Here is a 15,953-nt window from a genome sequence, read left to right as displayed (position 1 = left end):
CATTGAATAGAACTCGGAGGAGAACACTGTATTGAAGATTAGAGAGAGAGAGAGAGAGAGAGAGAGAGAGAGAGAGAGAGAGAGACATCTAGCTAATCACTATGGAGTTGTAGGTCTATGGCAAACTACTCACACATCATCGGAGGTGCAACAAGGTCGATGTAGAAGCCCACTATGGTCAATCCCCCTCTGGCAGAATACAGACGGAGGCCTCCAGATGGTATCATGGAAGAAGAGAGGCTTGCAGCGGCGGAATAATTGTTTTGAGTCTCGCTCTGGTGGTTTTGGGATTGTAGTGAATTTATGGAAGTGGAATTATGGCAAATGGAGCAACGAGGGCCCCATAAGCTCAGAGGGCGCGCCCCCTTGGGGGCATGCTGTGCGAGCTTGTGGGCCTCTCGGATATCTTCAGACCTCCTCCCGAAGCTTCTAGGGTCCCTTCTGGTCCAGAAAAATCACCGTAAAGTTTCATCATGTTCGGACTCCATTTGGTACTGTTTTTTCTGTGAAAGAATAAAATAGGCAAAAACAGGAACGGGCACTGGGCACTAGGTTAATAGGTTAGTTCCTGAAAATGATATAAAATTTCATATAAAGCATACTAAATTGATAATATAATAGCATGAAACAGTCAAAAATTATAGATACGTTGGAGACTTATGAGTCTTCACTCTACAATAGGAATAATATTCCTTGTTCATTGGTATAGATGTTGTTCATGTTGTTGGGGTCGTATATGCCTGAACGATGTGTTGCGGGTCTTGGCGATTCACATATTCTCTCAGACCCCCGCCGACTACTCGCAGTCGACGGCGGTCTCGGGGACTACACCCAGTGGGTGCACTCAGCGTGCCCCCACCGGAGTAATCTCCACTCGGTACGGCCTGACCGGTCCGAGTGGCGAACAACAAACAAACAAGTTCTAAGGCTTCCGTCGACTACCAAAAAAATTGCTATAAGGTGAGTTTAACGCTCCTCCGTGGACCTGTTTTGAGCCTTCTTCTAGGACTCAAAGCATGAAACTCATAAGTTTGGATCTAGAACCGACTCGTATTGACGTTCCTCTGGGATAAGAATGGCATCTCTCCGAGAGAGCAGTCCATGCGTCAATCTCGTTGCCTGGATTTAATGACACATCCATACTCTGATCACAAGTTAACCTCTTCCGAGAGATGATCGAATGTCACCAAGTTGCTCCTCGCGGGCACTTACCCCAGATCAGTTGGGAAGCATAGTACCAGAATCCATTGAGATTTTGTTCAAACCTTGGTTGTCTGAAAGCACGATGATGGGTACCGAGTATTTCCGTAATCACTCGGGCCAAATTGTGTCTTTCACAAACTCGTTCTGCAAAACCGGAATTGATTCGGGGGCTAATGTTGGGGATACACATAACAGGTAGGCCCACGAAGGGTCGAAATATCATAAAGCATGGGGTCCACACAGCATGTGGGTCCAGGTAAATTTCATACAGACATACTATCCACTCGGATGACCATCAAGTCACTCGGACGACAACAACCACTCGGAGCATAGCACTCCACTCGACCAACTCATTCCACTCGGAGCACCTGATCTCACTCGGATATGCGAAGACCAGCAGTCGACAAGGCACTTGAAGCATCATCTTAGTAGTAGGCTGAGTTATGGCATTAACGCCCCCACTTTGTAACATAGGAGGTGAGGGGGTGGCGCACTCTATATAAGCCACCCACACCACTAGACTTGGGGGGCTCTTTCTTCCACCTCTCTCTCTCTTCGCCATTAGTCTCGGGACTTAGCTCAGGCATGGGATCCGTTCCCTTCTCTCATACATTGTAATCTCCGGATACATATACAGATAAAACAAAGCCTCTCCGGAGCACGAGACATAAGGTTGTTATCTCCACCGTGGAGGCCCGAACTCGCTAAAACCACAGTGTCACCCATTTGCATCTCGATAGATCATGCTCCTTTATCCGCCCCCTCTTTTATTGTCGGAATCGTTCCCACGACAGGCGGCTTTGAAGAGTTCATGTCTATGGAGGAAGGAGCACATCAAGCTTCCAAACTGGACGCCTCCTCCTCCTCCTCCTCCGTCGAGTCAGGGCACTCCGCCTCCTCCTCATCCTCCTCCTCCGACGAGTGATCAGGGCACTCAGCCTCCTTCTCCGCTTGCTCCGGCGCGTGAGGGCACTCCGCTTCCTCCTTCACCTCCTCCGGCGCGTCGGAGCACTCCGCCTCCTTCTCCGCCTTGTCAGCAACAGCGGAAGAGAGACGCCGCCGCTCCGGCTCCTCCGGCGCGTCGGAGCACTCTGCCTCCTTCTCCACCTCATAAGCAATGGAAGAGAGACGCCGCCGCTCCGGCGGCTAGCAGTACAGCCAGAGGCGGGAGGCAATTCAGATTCGGTCAATCTCTCAAGCCTCTAGAAAAGTTACCATACGAAAGTACCGAGAAGGAAAGCGCGGACATCTCAGCGGCCGAAGTGAGGGAATTTTTTGCAAAGAAACCTCCACCTCCGAAGGAGAAGATAGATCCGGTGAAAGCGAAGCGCACTACCGATGCCCTGAAGCGACCACCACCGCCTCCGTCGGATGACAACCATGTCCGCTGTCTTAAAAAGACACTTCGAGATGCGCGGGACTCGGGAACTACTTCTACTGACAAAAGGTTAGCAGAACAAAGAAGTGGGAAAAAATTCCCCAGCTCGGCGAACAGGCGAACAAATCGTGCCCCCCTCTCAAGGTGTCTAGCGATATCGTCGCAATTCTGCTGGGGATGGTGCCCGGTACCAATCCTGGTGAGTACCTGCTGGGCGATGCACATTTTGATACACTGGAGGTGGACGAATTCAGATACCAGTACGGGAAGCCACTCGTCAAAGATGGAAGTCCTGCTCTAACAATGATGATGCGAAGATTCCATGAATGGTACATGCAACCCTGCAGCGAGTCTGGGAAGGAGCTTTGTTGGTGGGAATTAAAGACGAGCACGACTTCGTTGGACAAGAACTGCTTACTGTTGATTTTGACAAGTTTTACAGTCAAAAGGCCCTCGACAAATCACTCGTGACTTGCTATTGTCTGTAAGTACTACTTCTGTAATTAAGTCTCTATATATAGCTCAGCTCTTTTGTTGCATGTATATATAATTATCCTCACTATATTATGCAGATTGAAGATCATCGAATCCAGAAAAAAATCTATGACATTGGGTTCATTAACCCAAATATCATACATGAATGGACGGTTAAAAGGAATGTCATAAAAACCGAGGACAACTTGCTAAAAGCGTTGCTAAAAAATCAAAGCAAAGATAAAATACTCTTTCCTTACAACTTCAAGTGAGTGTTACTGTCTTGTGCATATTCGGTTTCCCTTATTACTCGAGGTTATAGTAATGTAACCGATGAGTTATGCATGCGTGCGCAACTTTCACTTTATTCTCCTAGAGATTAAGCTTGAGCAGGGAGTAGTAACCGTCTTAGACTCGAGACAAAAAGATCCCCAGGAGTATGCGAACATGACTGAAATGCTCCAGAAGTAAGTTCAATCGATCATTATCGCACCATATCGGCAACTTTGTTCATTTCCGGATATCAAGTAATTATTTTCTTTGTCTGGAAGGATTTGGAAAGAGTTCACCGCAATATCTCCGGGACTGCCGACCGAGCTGTGATTTAAACACCCGAAAGTAAGTACTACTACCTAGTTCCGCGTATCTTCCATTTATTCTAGCTAGTTTCATCAATACCATTTAGCATGCTTGCTTATCAGTTTGATTGACCTCTATTTCTCGTAAAGTGCTTGTGGCAGGAACCCGGGAATGATTTCTGTGGATACTACGTTTGCGAGTTCATCTACAACGCGACGGCCTCTAATGCCTCTAATAAGCGGGGTTACTCTGAAAAACTATTTCAAGTGCGTAAGCAAAAATATTCATAATTTTATTTTATTACCATCATTTGTGTTGAGTTTCATTCATATATATGTATTGACCCCCTTCTTTAAATTAGCTCTGGCAGCTGCGGGATGAACTCCTACCACATGATCGCATAAAAGCAATTCAAGAGGAATTGGAGGGATTCTTTCTTGACCACGTCATCAATCCAGCCGGAGAATAAAATGTGAAACTTGACTTCATATGTTAGGGATTGTAAGAGATCTTATATTGTATATATGAAAACTTGTTGTTCGACCAATCTCTTGGAGAAGGAGAGGTCGATCACTTCTCTCTGTATATGTTCATGACGATCTTGTGTACTTAATGGTTTCCTTCATTTGCTTACTAGCTAGCATGTCGAATCCTCTCTATACATATAGTACGTAGCATCGACCAAGCACGGAGATAAGAGAGGTCACTTCTCTCTATTAGCTAGCTAACACAATATATGAATCCCCTAAATTAACCCTCCAAAACACCCAAACCCCCTCCCCCTCTTTCATAAAAAAAACAAAAACCCCAGCTCCTGAGCTGTTGACGCCTGGATGCTATTTGGTCTCAGTTGGTGTTAACAACTGGGACTAAAGGCCCTCCTGCATGGGCTCGCCGCAGCGGCCACATGGAGCCTCTTCTGTCCCGGTTCGTAAGCGAACCGCGACTAAAGGTATTGGGCTTTAGTCCGACCCTTTGGTCCCGGTTCCAGAACCGGGACAAATGGGCCTTTTTCTACTAGTGTAGGTATACATATATATATATATATAATATACTAATAAAAGAAATTGGTATCCTTAGCCCATTTTGCTATTTTATAGAAAACTCCCTAATGTTTCTGACATTAAACCCGCAGTACATATCAAATGTTTTTTTAAATACTCATATCTTTCAAACAGTAACTCCAAATTTAACATGTTATATATGGAATTTGATTAGAAAAATATGTAGAATCTGAATATGATGTTATTTTACCTGTTAAAAATCTAGGCTACAATGTTAATCAACAATGCATTATGATCCGATAAAGATGAGATGTCGCGCTATTGTCCTATATATAAGAAGAAGAAAAAAGAGGACATGCATAAAAAAAAGTAAAAAGGACACATGCATGACAAAAAATGAAATAAAATACAAGTTTGATAAGATATAAATAGTGATGAAACATGGACCAATACCTATGACATGTATGCCAAGAAATAGTGATGAAATAGGGACGCAAGTACATGCGTCCGCGGGAGACCATACAAAAATGTTCTTTTCCAGAACAAAAAAAAACTGAAAACTGCCATTGATGCACACATATCTCCGTAGTGTGCTAATGTTTCATCGTTTGTTTTTGTCATTTTTCTTTACTCGCCCATAACAACATCCCATTCCGAACATGACACGAATAAATGTATGATCACTTGTCCGTTTCTTTGTACGGATTAAATCTACACGCAAGCCGTGTTGAAATAGAACACATGTGGAATCTTAAAGTGCGCCTCTACAGGTTAAGACCATCTTTATTTGGGCCCTAGCTACAAATTCTCAGATTATATACCATTTTTTCTTTACTCGCCCATAACAACATCCCATTCCGAACACGACATGAATAAATGTATGATCACTTGTCCGTTTCTTTGTACGTATTAAATCTACACGCAAGCCGTGTTGAAATAGAACACATGTAGAATCTTAAAGTGCGCTTCTACATGTTAAGACCATCTTTGTTTGGGCTGTAGCTACAAATTCTCATATTATAGACCATTTTTTTATAAATTAAGAGTGTGTGGTATATTTTTTCTCCCGTTACCACAAATCAAATCATTTACTTTGCTTGGGTTGCTTTTTGTGTGTCCTTTTCGTTATTTATCCGCAATGATTCCCTGGAAAAAAATATATCATGTCCTTTGCTCTTTTAGTGACTTTCAAATCGTAAGATATTCAAGTGAATTGCTTAGAAGTACGAAGTGAGGACACTGCAAACTCGAACCTACAAATATGCACCACTTCCATCGAAGATCTACTCATCCACTTGGCCAAAGAAAACTCATAGATTGTAAAGCATTACATAGCTATAACAATCACACATAATAAAGTTCACAAAAGACACAACTACATTGAATAGAACTCGGAGGAGAACACTGTATTGAAGATTAGAGAGAGAGAGAGAGAGAGAGAGAGAGAGAGACATCTAGCTAATCACTATGGAGTTGTAGGTCTATGGCAAACTACTCACACATCATCGGAGGTGCAACAAGGTCGATGTAGAAGCCCACTATGGTCAATCCCCCTCTGGCAGAATACAGACGGAGGCCTCCAGATGGTATCATGGAAGAAGAGAGGCTTGCAGCGGCGGAATAATTGTTTTGAGTCTCGCTCTGGTGGTTTTGGGATTGTAGTGAATTTATGGAAGTGGAATTAGGGCAAATGGAGCAACGAGGGCCCCATAAGCTCAGAGGGCGCGCCCCCTTGGGGGCATGCTGTGCGAGCTTGTGGGCCTCTCGGATATCTTCAGACCTCCTCCCGAAGCTTCTAGGGTCCCTTCTGGTCCAGAAAAATCACCGTAAAGTTTCATCATGTTCGGACTCCATTTGGTACTGTTTTTTCTGTGAAAGAATAAAATAGGCAAAAACAGGAACGGGCACTGGGCACTAGGTTAATAGGTTAGTTCCTGAAAATGATATAAAATTTCATATAAAGCATACTAAATTGATAATATAATAGCATGAAACAGTCAAAAATTATAGATACGTTGGAGACTTATGAGTCTTCACTCTACAATAGGAATAATATTCCTTGTTCATTGGTATAGATGTTGTTCATGTTGTTGGGGTCGTATATGCCTGAACGATGTGTTGCGGGTCTTGGCGATTCACATATTCTGGAGTGCTTGTGCCGCGACCAGCATGACGATCTTCTTCTTGAATGATGTGAACTTATGCACTGAGTACTGGCGGCTGCCCTGCATCAGTTGCCATGTACTCTGGAGACACTTGTTAGGTTAAAAACAGACCACCGCCGGACTGTGAAGAAGACGTGTGGTGGGCGTGGCGGCTCGCGGCTTCTCGCCGCAATCGTCCCTGCAGCGACCCGTACCCGCACACCGGCTTGCTCAGCCGGACACTCCAGGACGCCATCCACGGTTTCTACCTCTGAGCCCTCGCCCGGTTTCTACCTCCAAGCCCTCACCCGTACCAACATTAATCCTTCCGCTCGCTATGTGCTGATGAGGTGCCCACCATCTGCTGCCCCCACTAGCAATGCTGTTGAAGCTCAAGACCCCCCGGACACCAGTCTCGAGAAAGCCTTCTTGGCTGCTGCCACCGCAGCCTTTCACCCCAACCCGGAAGCCCATGTAAAGCTTCTCACTTCATGTAATCTGAAGTCTGCCTTTCATCTGCTGCATCGTCGGCCTGACAGGCTCTCTTCTCAAGATGTTAAGCGGCTTGCCATGTTGCTTTGTCCCAAATCTGCGCATGACTGTGAGAGGACATTTCTCCCACTCCCCATCACAGTTTACCCCCGTGCAAAGCTAGCAGGCATGTATACAAGAATATCCAAGATGGTCAATGCTCTGCTGAATGCATATGATCAGATGCCAAATGGGGTAGGTATGTGTTTGTTGTTGGTGATTGCTAACATTTCTCATCTACTTGTATATTCTCACCAAATGTCGAATTACAGGATCCCAAATTCGAGCTTCATACGATTTGTGGTGTGAATGATCGGGTCTGCGGCCCTACTTCCTTTCCTCCTAAGTATGGCCACTCTCACATCAATTTCGTGGCTACCCACAAAAGCCCTTGTGGTGGTGCTCCGACTTTGTTTTTTGCTGAAATTAGCAACAATGACCAAGATAACGAATCCTTCTGTTGCCCTGTTGCTCTGCCTCTGCCATGTGCTGGTATGCTATAACCAACCATATGCAGTTTTTTCTTTCCGTGTCCTATCTAGTATATATTGTTGTAAATGTTATATGCAGAGTTTGAAGCACCATGATGCATCTTTAGTGTAACTGGCCACTTGACTGTGTTTTATTAATCCGTCAGCCTAGACCCCCTTGTCCAGAGTAAAAACAAAATGGGATGCCTTTACTTGAATATGTCCATGTTTACAGGTTGGTTAAGTCAAACATTTTGATCAAGCAGCCTGACATAGTGATCAACATGTAGCTGAATGTTCCCTTCACCACCGTACTCATCTCCCCGTTCAACAAAATAATAATGGTTTAAAATCAGCTATGTCGGCCATCCATGCACCCTTTCTATAGGCACTATGCATGGTTTATGTCAACATCCTAAGGCTCCATGTTTGGCGAAGCTTGGAAAATGAAAACTGCAGAGCATTTCATTTTTGATATTTATCTACGCACACGCAATTTATGATGTAACCTTCAATATATATTAATTATCTCATGTCTTGGCAGCACAAATTTGGTGTCTTTACTGCGATATAAATGGGGACTAGAATTGTGTATCCAGTCGGGGTAGACTTCCGTGGGCATGAGTCGGAGTTTGAGAAGATGGCTTGCGGAGAAGACCCCCGTAACGGTGAGTATGTTCCTCCATGGAGGGCACCATACTACAGCAACTCGCAAATCATCAACAATAGGCGCGGCTTGGCAGAGAATGTTTATGGCAGGGAGAAAGAAGATAGCCTCTATGATGACTTTGATGGGCACAAGAGTGTGGATCTGGGGTCCATGAGTATCCGACAAATATTATTTGAAATCTAGACTTCTGTGAGATCTACACAAGAGTGAGTATGATATTATTTGAAATCTAGAGTTCTGTGAAATCTACACAAGAGTGAGTATGATGTGTAGTTCTTTGACTATGCAAGACAAGTACGTTAGTAATGGTATCTGAATTAGGTGTGTTAGTGATGCTATTTGAAATCTAGAGTTCTGTGAAATCTACACAAGAGTGAGTATGATGTGTAGTTCTTTGACTATGCAAGACAAGTATGTTAGTAATGGTATTTGAATGATGTGTGTTAGTGATGCTATTTGAGTGTGGGAACTGCATTTTAATCTGAACTATGTAACTGCTTCGGTTAGCAATCACATGGTGCTACATCTTTGTCATCGAATTTGGTCGTGCTCCCCAGATATGCACTTCTAAGCCTGGGGAAATTTGGTTGTATTATATGGTTTGCTGTGTGGTTTATCCTTTCATGATCCAGTTCCGTTTAGCTGATGGTACTACAGAATTGGTCATGACTTGACGTCAACCCTGTGCCTCATTGGCAATCCTTCAATTTATTAATCTGCAGTTGTGGAGGCTTCAAATGTTTCATCTTGTTTTTTTATCAGTGAGCTTTGAGTGCATGATTGTTACAAATGGCCGCCAAAAATAGCTACATTTGCTCTAGTTTGTAGGGTAAACTTGGTTTGAAGATGTAGTTGAAACGAAATCTACCTGCAAGCATTGCCAACCTTTCCAGCGGTACAAGGTTGGCGCTGTTGATCGGTCACTTGGGGCACTCTAGGCACAAAGCTGGAAAGAGCATCAGCCATCTAAGGTGTTTTTTTATAACCAAATGGTTAGTAATGGTATTTGATTGATGTGTGTAGTGTGCTAGTAATGCTAATTATTAACTGCTTCAGTTAGCAGTCATGGTTTGCGGCATCTTTGTTTATTTTTGAGTTTGTCGTGCATCTGATGCGACTAAAGAAATTTGGTTGTATTATTCGATTTGCTACGTGTTTAAGTTTAACAGACCCAGTTTCCGTTGTCGTTCTAGCTGTTTTGTTCTTGATTAGTATTAATAATTATAACTTGATTGAATTTCTAAATTGGCGGTCAATTTTTTGGCGCACAGCTCATGTAATGATATTGTTTCATTCGTACCAACTGCTCTCTTCCAAGCAAAATTGTACTTGTTTGACGAAGTTTTCATGCAACCATTGAGTTAATTGCACAGAACCACTACATTTGTTGCTTCATTTGCAGAAAAGAGAGTTTTCTATTTTTCATAGACTGCAGCGCGCACACATAATCTTTTTGTAAACACTGATTGGTCACTTAGAACGTTTGGATGCTGAAACTGACATGTATGGTCCACTTTCAGGCAATGGCATGGCAGAGAAATGCCGTTGATGTGGTCGGCCATGCATGTTGTCCGCCAGAGACAACGACAAAAGCGACGACATGACAGTCCTTTAGCTCCTCCTTTGGAGCTCGATGGCGACAACAGCCCGGTCAGTCCTGTAGAGGCGCATGTTGCTGCTGCAGCTCTCCTCTCACATCGGCTGCTACTCTCCCAACACCATGGTGGCATCAAGCACGCAGGACCTACGTTTGCAGGTGAGTGCACTCTACCCACTCATCCATGTCATGGTGTGCCACCTTGGTGGCCAGGAGGAGCCGGGGCACGTCGAGGGTATTGTCCCGCCCTAGCCAGGGGCCTCAGTGCTGCACCTTGACTCCACTTGGATGTTGTGCGTCATGCTGAGGCTCCTGTACGTGCATGATGAGCTTGTCGTTGGTGCTGGAAGAGAGCTACATAAAGCTCGGCTTCAGCCAGAGGTGGCAATGGGCGAGGGGGTTCTGGTTCTATGCAAGTAATCGGTTTTGTTGAGAATTTATTGGCCATTCAACATCAGCCTCATGCAATTGCCATGGCCATTGTTATTATTGGTTCCTGGGGCATATGGACACTAAGAAATGACAAAATCTTTCGAAATGTTGATCCACATGTTCAATGCTAGGGTAATATTCTTAAGGGGGTGTATAGAACTCATTCGCCTGATACTTAACATACGAAGTCTCAATCAAGTGACATCAGCGTGATTTTTTTGCTACAAGCGGCACAACTGGATGCTACAAACGGCGACGAGAAATGTTGTGACAGTATTGCAAGCAACAACAATAAATGTTATAACTGTTCTAACGGAAATGCTACAACCGTCAATGAAGGATGTTGCAACCAGTGATATGAAGTGCTACAACCGATGAGGTACGACATGCTACAACCAGCAAGACGGCTGTCGCAACTGGTAGAAAAAAAATGTTGCAAACGATGGCATAAAATGCTACATGGTCTACTGAGACTTGGATAAATCTCAGTTGACTGATTTTTAGCAGACCCATATTCTTAAAGAGTGACTCAAAATCATAGAGACCTCAGAGCAAGATAACACAACGTTGCCCAAATCAGAAATTGGATAGACCAGTCTCTCTAAATATTAGTTCGACCTCTCCTTTTTCTTCCTCCCACATAGTTTCTAACTCTCTTTGTATTCGTATATTATGACTTTTATAAATAGAAAATTACCGCTCGATGATTGCTCTATGGTTCCTGAGTGAAAAAGAAAAACTAAAAAAAAACTATTGCCAGCCCTACACATCATGTTTTTTATGCTCATCCTATACATCATGTTATGTACACAGTTAGATCATCAAAAGCCACAGCTCTCCCCTTTTAGTTCAAATTTCGTTTAATGTCCAACACAATACCGCTTCCCTCACAAATTACAATACAAAGAGACTACAAAACTTCTTGCTAGCTTACCTGACATAATGATGACATGTGACTTGAGGCCTAATCTAGATTGTGTAATCCACGTTATTAGATTACCCATCCAGACCTTCATGCAATTATAAGGGAAAAATCAACATGTCAAACAAACTCTAAGATAATAGGCGAATAGGAATTTTAGATAATAGGAGAACATTAATCAGATGAATCGGCTTTAGTGCTACTTATGGATCGAAACTGCAGAATGAATCCTTGAATTCTTATAGAGGAGAGGAGTGGGGATTGGCAGATGGGGTTTGTTCGGGGTGGGCGAAGAGAGGCGTCGGGGGCGACCTGGGAAGAAAGAACAAAGCGGCTACACAAGGGCGCGATCGATGGAGCTAGGTCGTGAACAGCAGGGGTGGAGATCGATCTGTTTTCTTGCATCTTTTTTGAGACAAATCTGGAGATCGATCAGCTTTAGTTTGGAGCTATTTTTGCTACCTGGTCTTTTTATTGTGAGGAATATTCGGACTGGGGTCAATTTTTTTTCACTGTATCATTTTTGTTATGGACTGTATGGATGTTACAGTGTTTGTGCCAAGGTCATCGGGGTCATTTGACCCCAGCCCAACACTGTAGCTCTGCCCGGACAACCGAAAGAAGGGGGTTTGTCTGACTTATTATTCAAACAAAGATGACGTTAGAGCTCCCAATAGAAAAACATGCTGAGAGAAAGAACAATGATCATAGATGGTACATAAAGATGAAGCACGTGGAGAAGATGGATGAAAAAGATGCAGGAAGTTCAAAGAAAGAACAACATGGTGGTGTGGTGTGTGTTGAAAGCTAAATGCGGGTATTGTATTTTTCTTTATTCCTTTGAGTCAATGCCGTTGTTGTTGGGAGTTGGAGGTTGGGAGTTGCGGGTGCAGATCGACACATCTGTAGTTGGCCCGGCAAGCTTTTACGAGGAAAATGACAGATATAATACATAAATGGAACATAATACGATCGCAAAAACTGAGTGGACCAAGATCCAGATATCGGCGAGGGAGCTCCAGAGCATCTCACGTATTGCCGACAATATTGTTGATCAAATAATTGTTATACTCTCTCCGTCTCAAAATAAGTGTAGATTTCAAGATGATACGCCGGCTCAGTCTTTCGAAGGTGCTCATAGGGGTAGGGTGTGCGTGTGTGCGTTCATAGGGATGAGTGTATGCGCGTATATATGAGCGTTTGTGTCTGTACTGATGATAAAAAAAATTAGTATAACTTTATACTAAAGCTGAGACACTTATTTTTGGACGGAATAAGTATATTACGATGGAAAGTGCCATTCTAACCAAAAAATATAATATTTGTGCCCGGACATAAATAAAATCAATACACATCAGCTTTTAATGTTCTGGTTGCAGGATATCTGCATTTTTAGTTAATACCAAGGAATCTCGGGTTAGCACATTTGTAGCGTGGGAACAAAACCTGACCTACTCCTATACATAGGGATTGCCAATCCTGTTAGCAGCCACATGCATGAGAGAGGCACACACACACGACGCACCCACCGCCATTGCAAAAGTGTAGGCCATGGGGAGCGCAGCAGCTGATGCGCTATTGCCACTGGACGCCTCGACGTTCGCCGCCGAGTCCCGCGCGGTGGTTGACTTCCTCGAAGTCTACTACCGCGACATCGAGAGCTACCCTGTCCGGCCCGACACTGAGCCAGGGCGCCTCCGTACGCTTCTACCCAACGTGCCGCCCGAGGACGGTGAGCCGGTGGACGTGATACTGGAGGACGTACGGCGGCACATCGTCCCAGGATTGACACACTGGCAAAACCCAAACTTCTTCGCCTATTTCCCGATGAACGCGAGCACGGCCGGGTTCGCGGGCCAGATGCTCTCCACCGGTCTCAATGTTGTACCGTTCATGTGGGCTGCATCACCGGCTGCGACCGAGCTCGAGGGCGTGGTGGTGGACTGGATGGCCAGGCTGGTGGGCCTCCCGGAACGCTTCCTCTTCTCCGGAGGTGGCGGCGGCGTGCTGCACGGCAGCACCTGCGAAGCCGTGGTGTGCACGCTCGCGGCCGCGCGCGATCGCGTGCTGAGCAGCCTGGGCCATGAAGCCATCCTGAGGCTGGTGGTCTATGCGTCGGACCAGAGCCACTGCACCTTCCAGAAGGGCGCGAGGATCGTAGGAATCCCGCCGGCCAACTTGCGCGTCATCCCAACGTCGGCGGCGTCAGCCTACGGACTCACCGCCGACAGTGTCCGTAATGCGGTGAAGGCTGACGTGGCCAGCGGTCTCGTGCCACTGTACCTGTGCGCAACCGTCGGCACGACAGGGCTGGGCGCGGTAGACCCGGTGCGCGATCTCGGGGAGGTGGCGCGACGGTACGGCATGTGGCTACACGTCGACGCCGCCTACGCCGGTAGCGCTCTAATCTGCCCCGAGTTCAAGGATTACATCGACGGTGCCGAGCTGGCGGACTCCGTGAGCATGAATCCGCACAAGTGGTTCCTCACCAACATGAACTGCTGTTGCCTGTGGGTGGTGAGCCCAGGCTTGCTGACCTCCGCGCTGTCTAGCAACCCAGAATACCTCAACAACGTCGGCCGGGAAGGTGCAGCAGAGGTTGTCGACTACAAGGACTGGCAGATTGCATTGTCACGCCCTTTCCGCGCCATGAAGCTGTGGGTGGTCTTGCGCCGTTACGGCGCAGGGGGCATGCGGGCGTACATACGGAGGCACGTCGACATGGCCAAGTGGTTTGAACGGATGTTGGACGCCGACGAGCGGTTCGAGGTGGTCGTGCCGAGGAGATTCTCCCTCGTGACATTCCGCCTCCGCCCGAGGCATGGAGGCCATGACGACATGGAGGCCTTGAACCGCAAACTACTCATGGCGATCAATGCTAGTGGGCGTGCCTTCATGACACATTTTGTGGTGGACAACAAGTTTGTAATCCGTATGGCCGTGGGCGCGGCCATGACGGAGATGCGGCACGTCCAGGATGCGTGGGAACTTGTCCAGGACAAGGCCAAGGAAGTTCATGCCACTCGGTAGCAGTGATGAGAGGCGCACGCTTGAATATAGTGAATAAAATTGGAATAAATATCCAACCAATAAATATCTTTAAAATTGCCATAAACATATGAATCGTGGACAAAAAGTGGGTATAGTGAATAAAATTGGAACAAATATTCAACCAATAAATATCTTTAAAATTGCCATAAACATATGAATGGTGGACAAAAAGTGGGTATGTAGATCGACATTTATAGATGGATTGAAGGATTGCTAAATTATATTGTTTGATGTGCACATGAATCCTTAGATTTATATTGGTTGTGTATTGTCTTTTTTTTTCAAGTTTGGATTGCTTACCACATATACCATATGGTGATAAACGTCTCATTCGGTTGAATGAATGTATGTAGCACATATATACGATGTAGTACTGGTTTTTCTTAGAGGATATGACCACTCCGTAGGAAGCAACACACGCCATAACATCAATAAAAGTTACTCCCTACGTTTTCAACTAGAACCACCACAAGAATTATGAAACCAAGAGAGTATTTTCTAGTAGTAATTGGAATAGATAACCAACAAATAAAATATATATCTGTAGCCCTAATAAATAACAATGCCAGGTGCGTTTGTCTGATTTTTTTATCCGCCACCCATAGTATTATTTTTGATTTTTTTAATATTTTAATTTTTGAGGTGCTACTATTTTTTTGCGCCTCGCAACGAGCTTGACAAAGGGATAGGATTTGTGACAGCAGGTCTCACAACACACAGTCCCTCGAGATTGCTATTATTTTGTACGCCAATAACGCCCGAATGTTCGGTTTGGGTTCCCAGACCGAACGAATGGTTCAGTACGAGGGATCAACCCCACAGAACGATTTCGTTCGATGGGAGAACCCCACTGCCCGAACGCCCAACCACATCGCCCCTACAAAACTTTACCCTGTAAAAACGAAAACAAAAAAAAGCCCGGCAACAAAAAAACAAAAAAGCCTAGTTTTTTTTGCTATGAGAAGCACGCGCTGAAATATATTAAATAAAATTGGAACAAATAGCCAACAAATAAATATATTTAAAATTGCCATCAATATATGAATCGTGGAGAAAAAGTGGGTATGTAGATGGACATTTACAGATGGATGGAAGGATTGCTAAATTATATTGTTTGATGTGAACATGAAATAACAACATGGTAAGTTTCTCCCGCATACTAGCCAAATCATGCACGTAATGTTCGTTTCATTACTAACTAATATGACTGACTCGTCAAAACAAAATGTGCAGCCCGTGAGCGAGAAAACCGGCCAGACCCCTCCGCCAATGCCCCAGATTGGTATAGCGGACACGGTGAGTTTCATTTGAATGGTCATTAGTTACTAGTATTCACATTTCAGTTGCATCATGCTAACTAAACATTGCAAATGACCTTTGGTGCAGCACGCCTCCCGACAAGCATCGACCGATCCTTCTCCGTCTCGCGGTGGCGCAACCCCGATCGGTCCTTCTCCGTCTGGCACTGGCGCAAAACCGACCGGTCCTTCACCTCCGT

General features: G+C 45.0%; 1 protein-coding gene across 1 annotated transcript; it reads left to right on the top strand.

The window, feature by feature from the left end:
* Window positions 1-12,809: 12,809 nt before the first annotated feature.
* LOC123140705 (tyrosine decarboxylase 1-like) lies at window positions 12,810-14,624 on the top strand. Its single transcript, XM_044559988.1, has one exon. It carries the CDS (start codon window positions 12,956-12,958, stop codon window positions 14,432-14,434), a length of 1,479 nt encoding a protein of 492 aa, XP_044415923.1. The 5' UTR covers window positions 12,810-12,955; the 3' UTR covers window positions 14,435-14,624.
* Window positions 14,625-15,953: the final 1,329 nt, after the last annotated feature.

Source organism: Triticum aestivum, chromosome 6D, assembly GCF_018294505.1.
Source record: "Triticum aestivum cultivar Chinese Spring chromosome 6D, IWGSC CS RefSeq v2.1, whole genome shotgun sequence".
Classification (NCBI taxonomy): domain Eukaryota; kingdom Viridiplantae; phylum Streptophyta; class Magnoliopsida; order Poales; family Poaceae; genus Triticum; species Triticum aestivum.
This window is presented reverse-complemented; position numbering and strand designations above follow the sequence as displayed.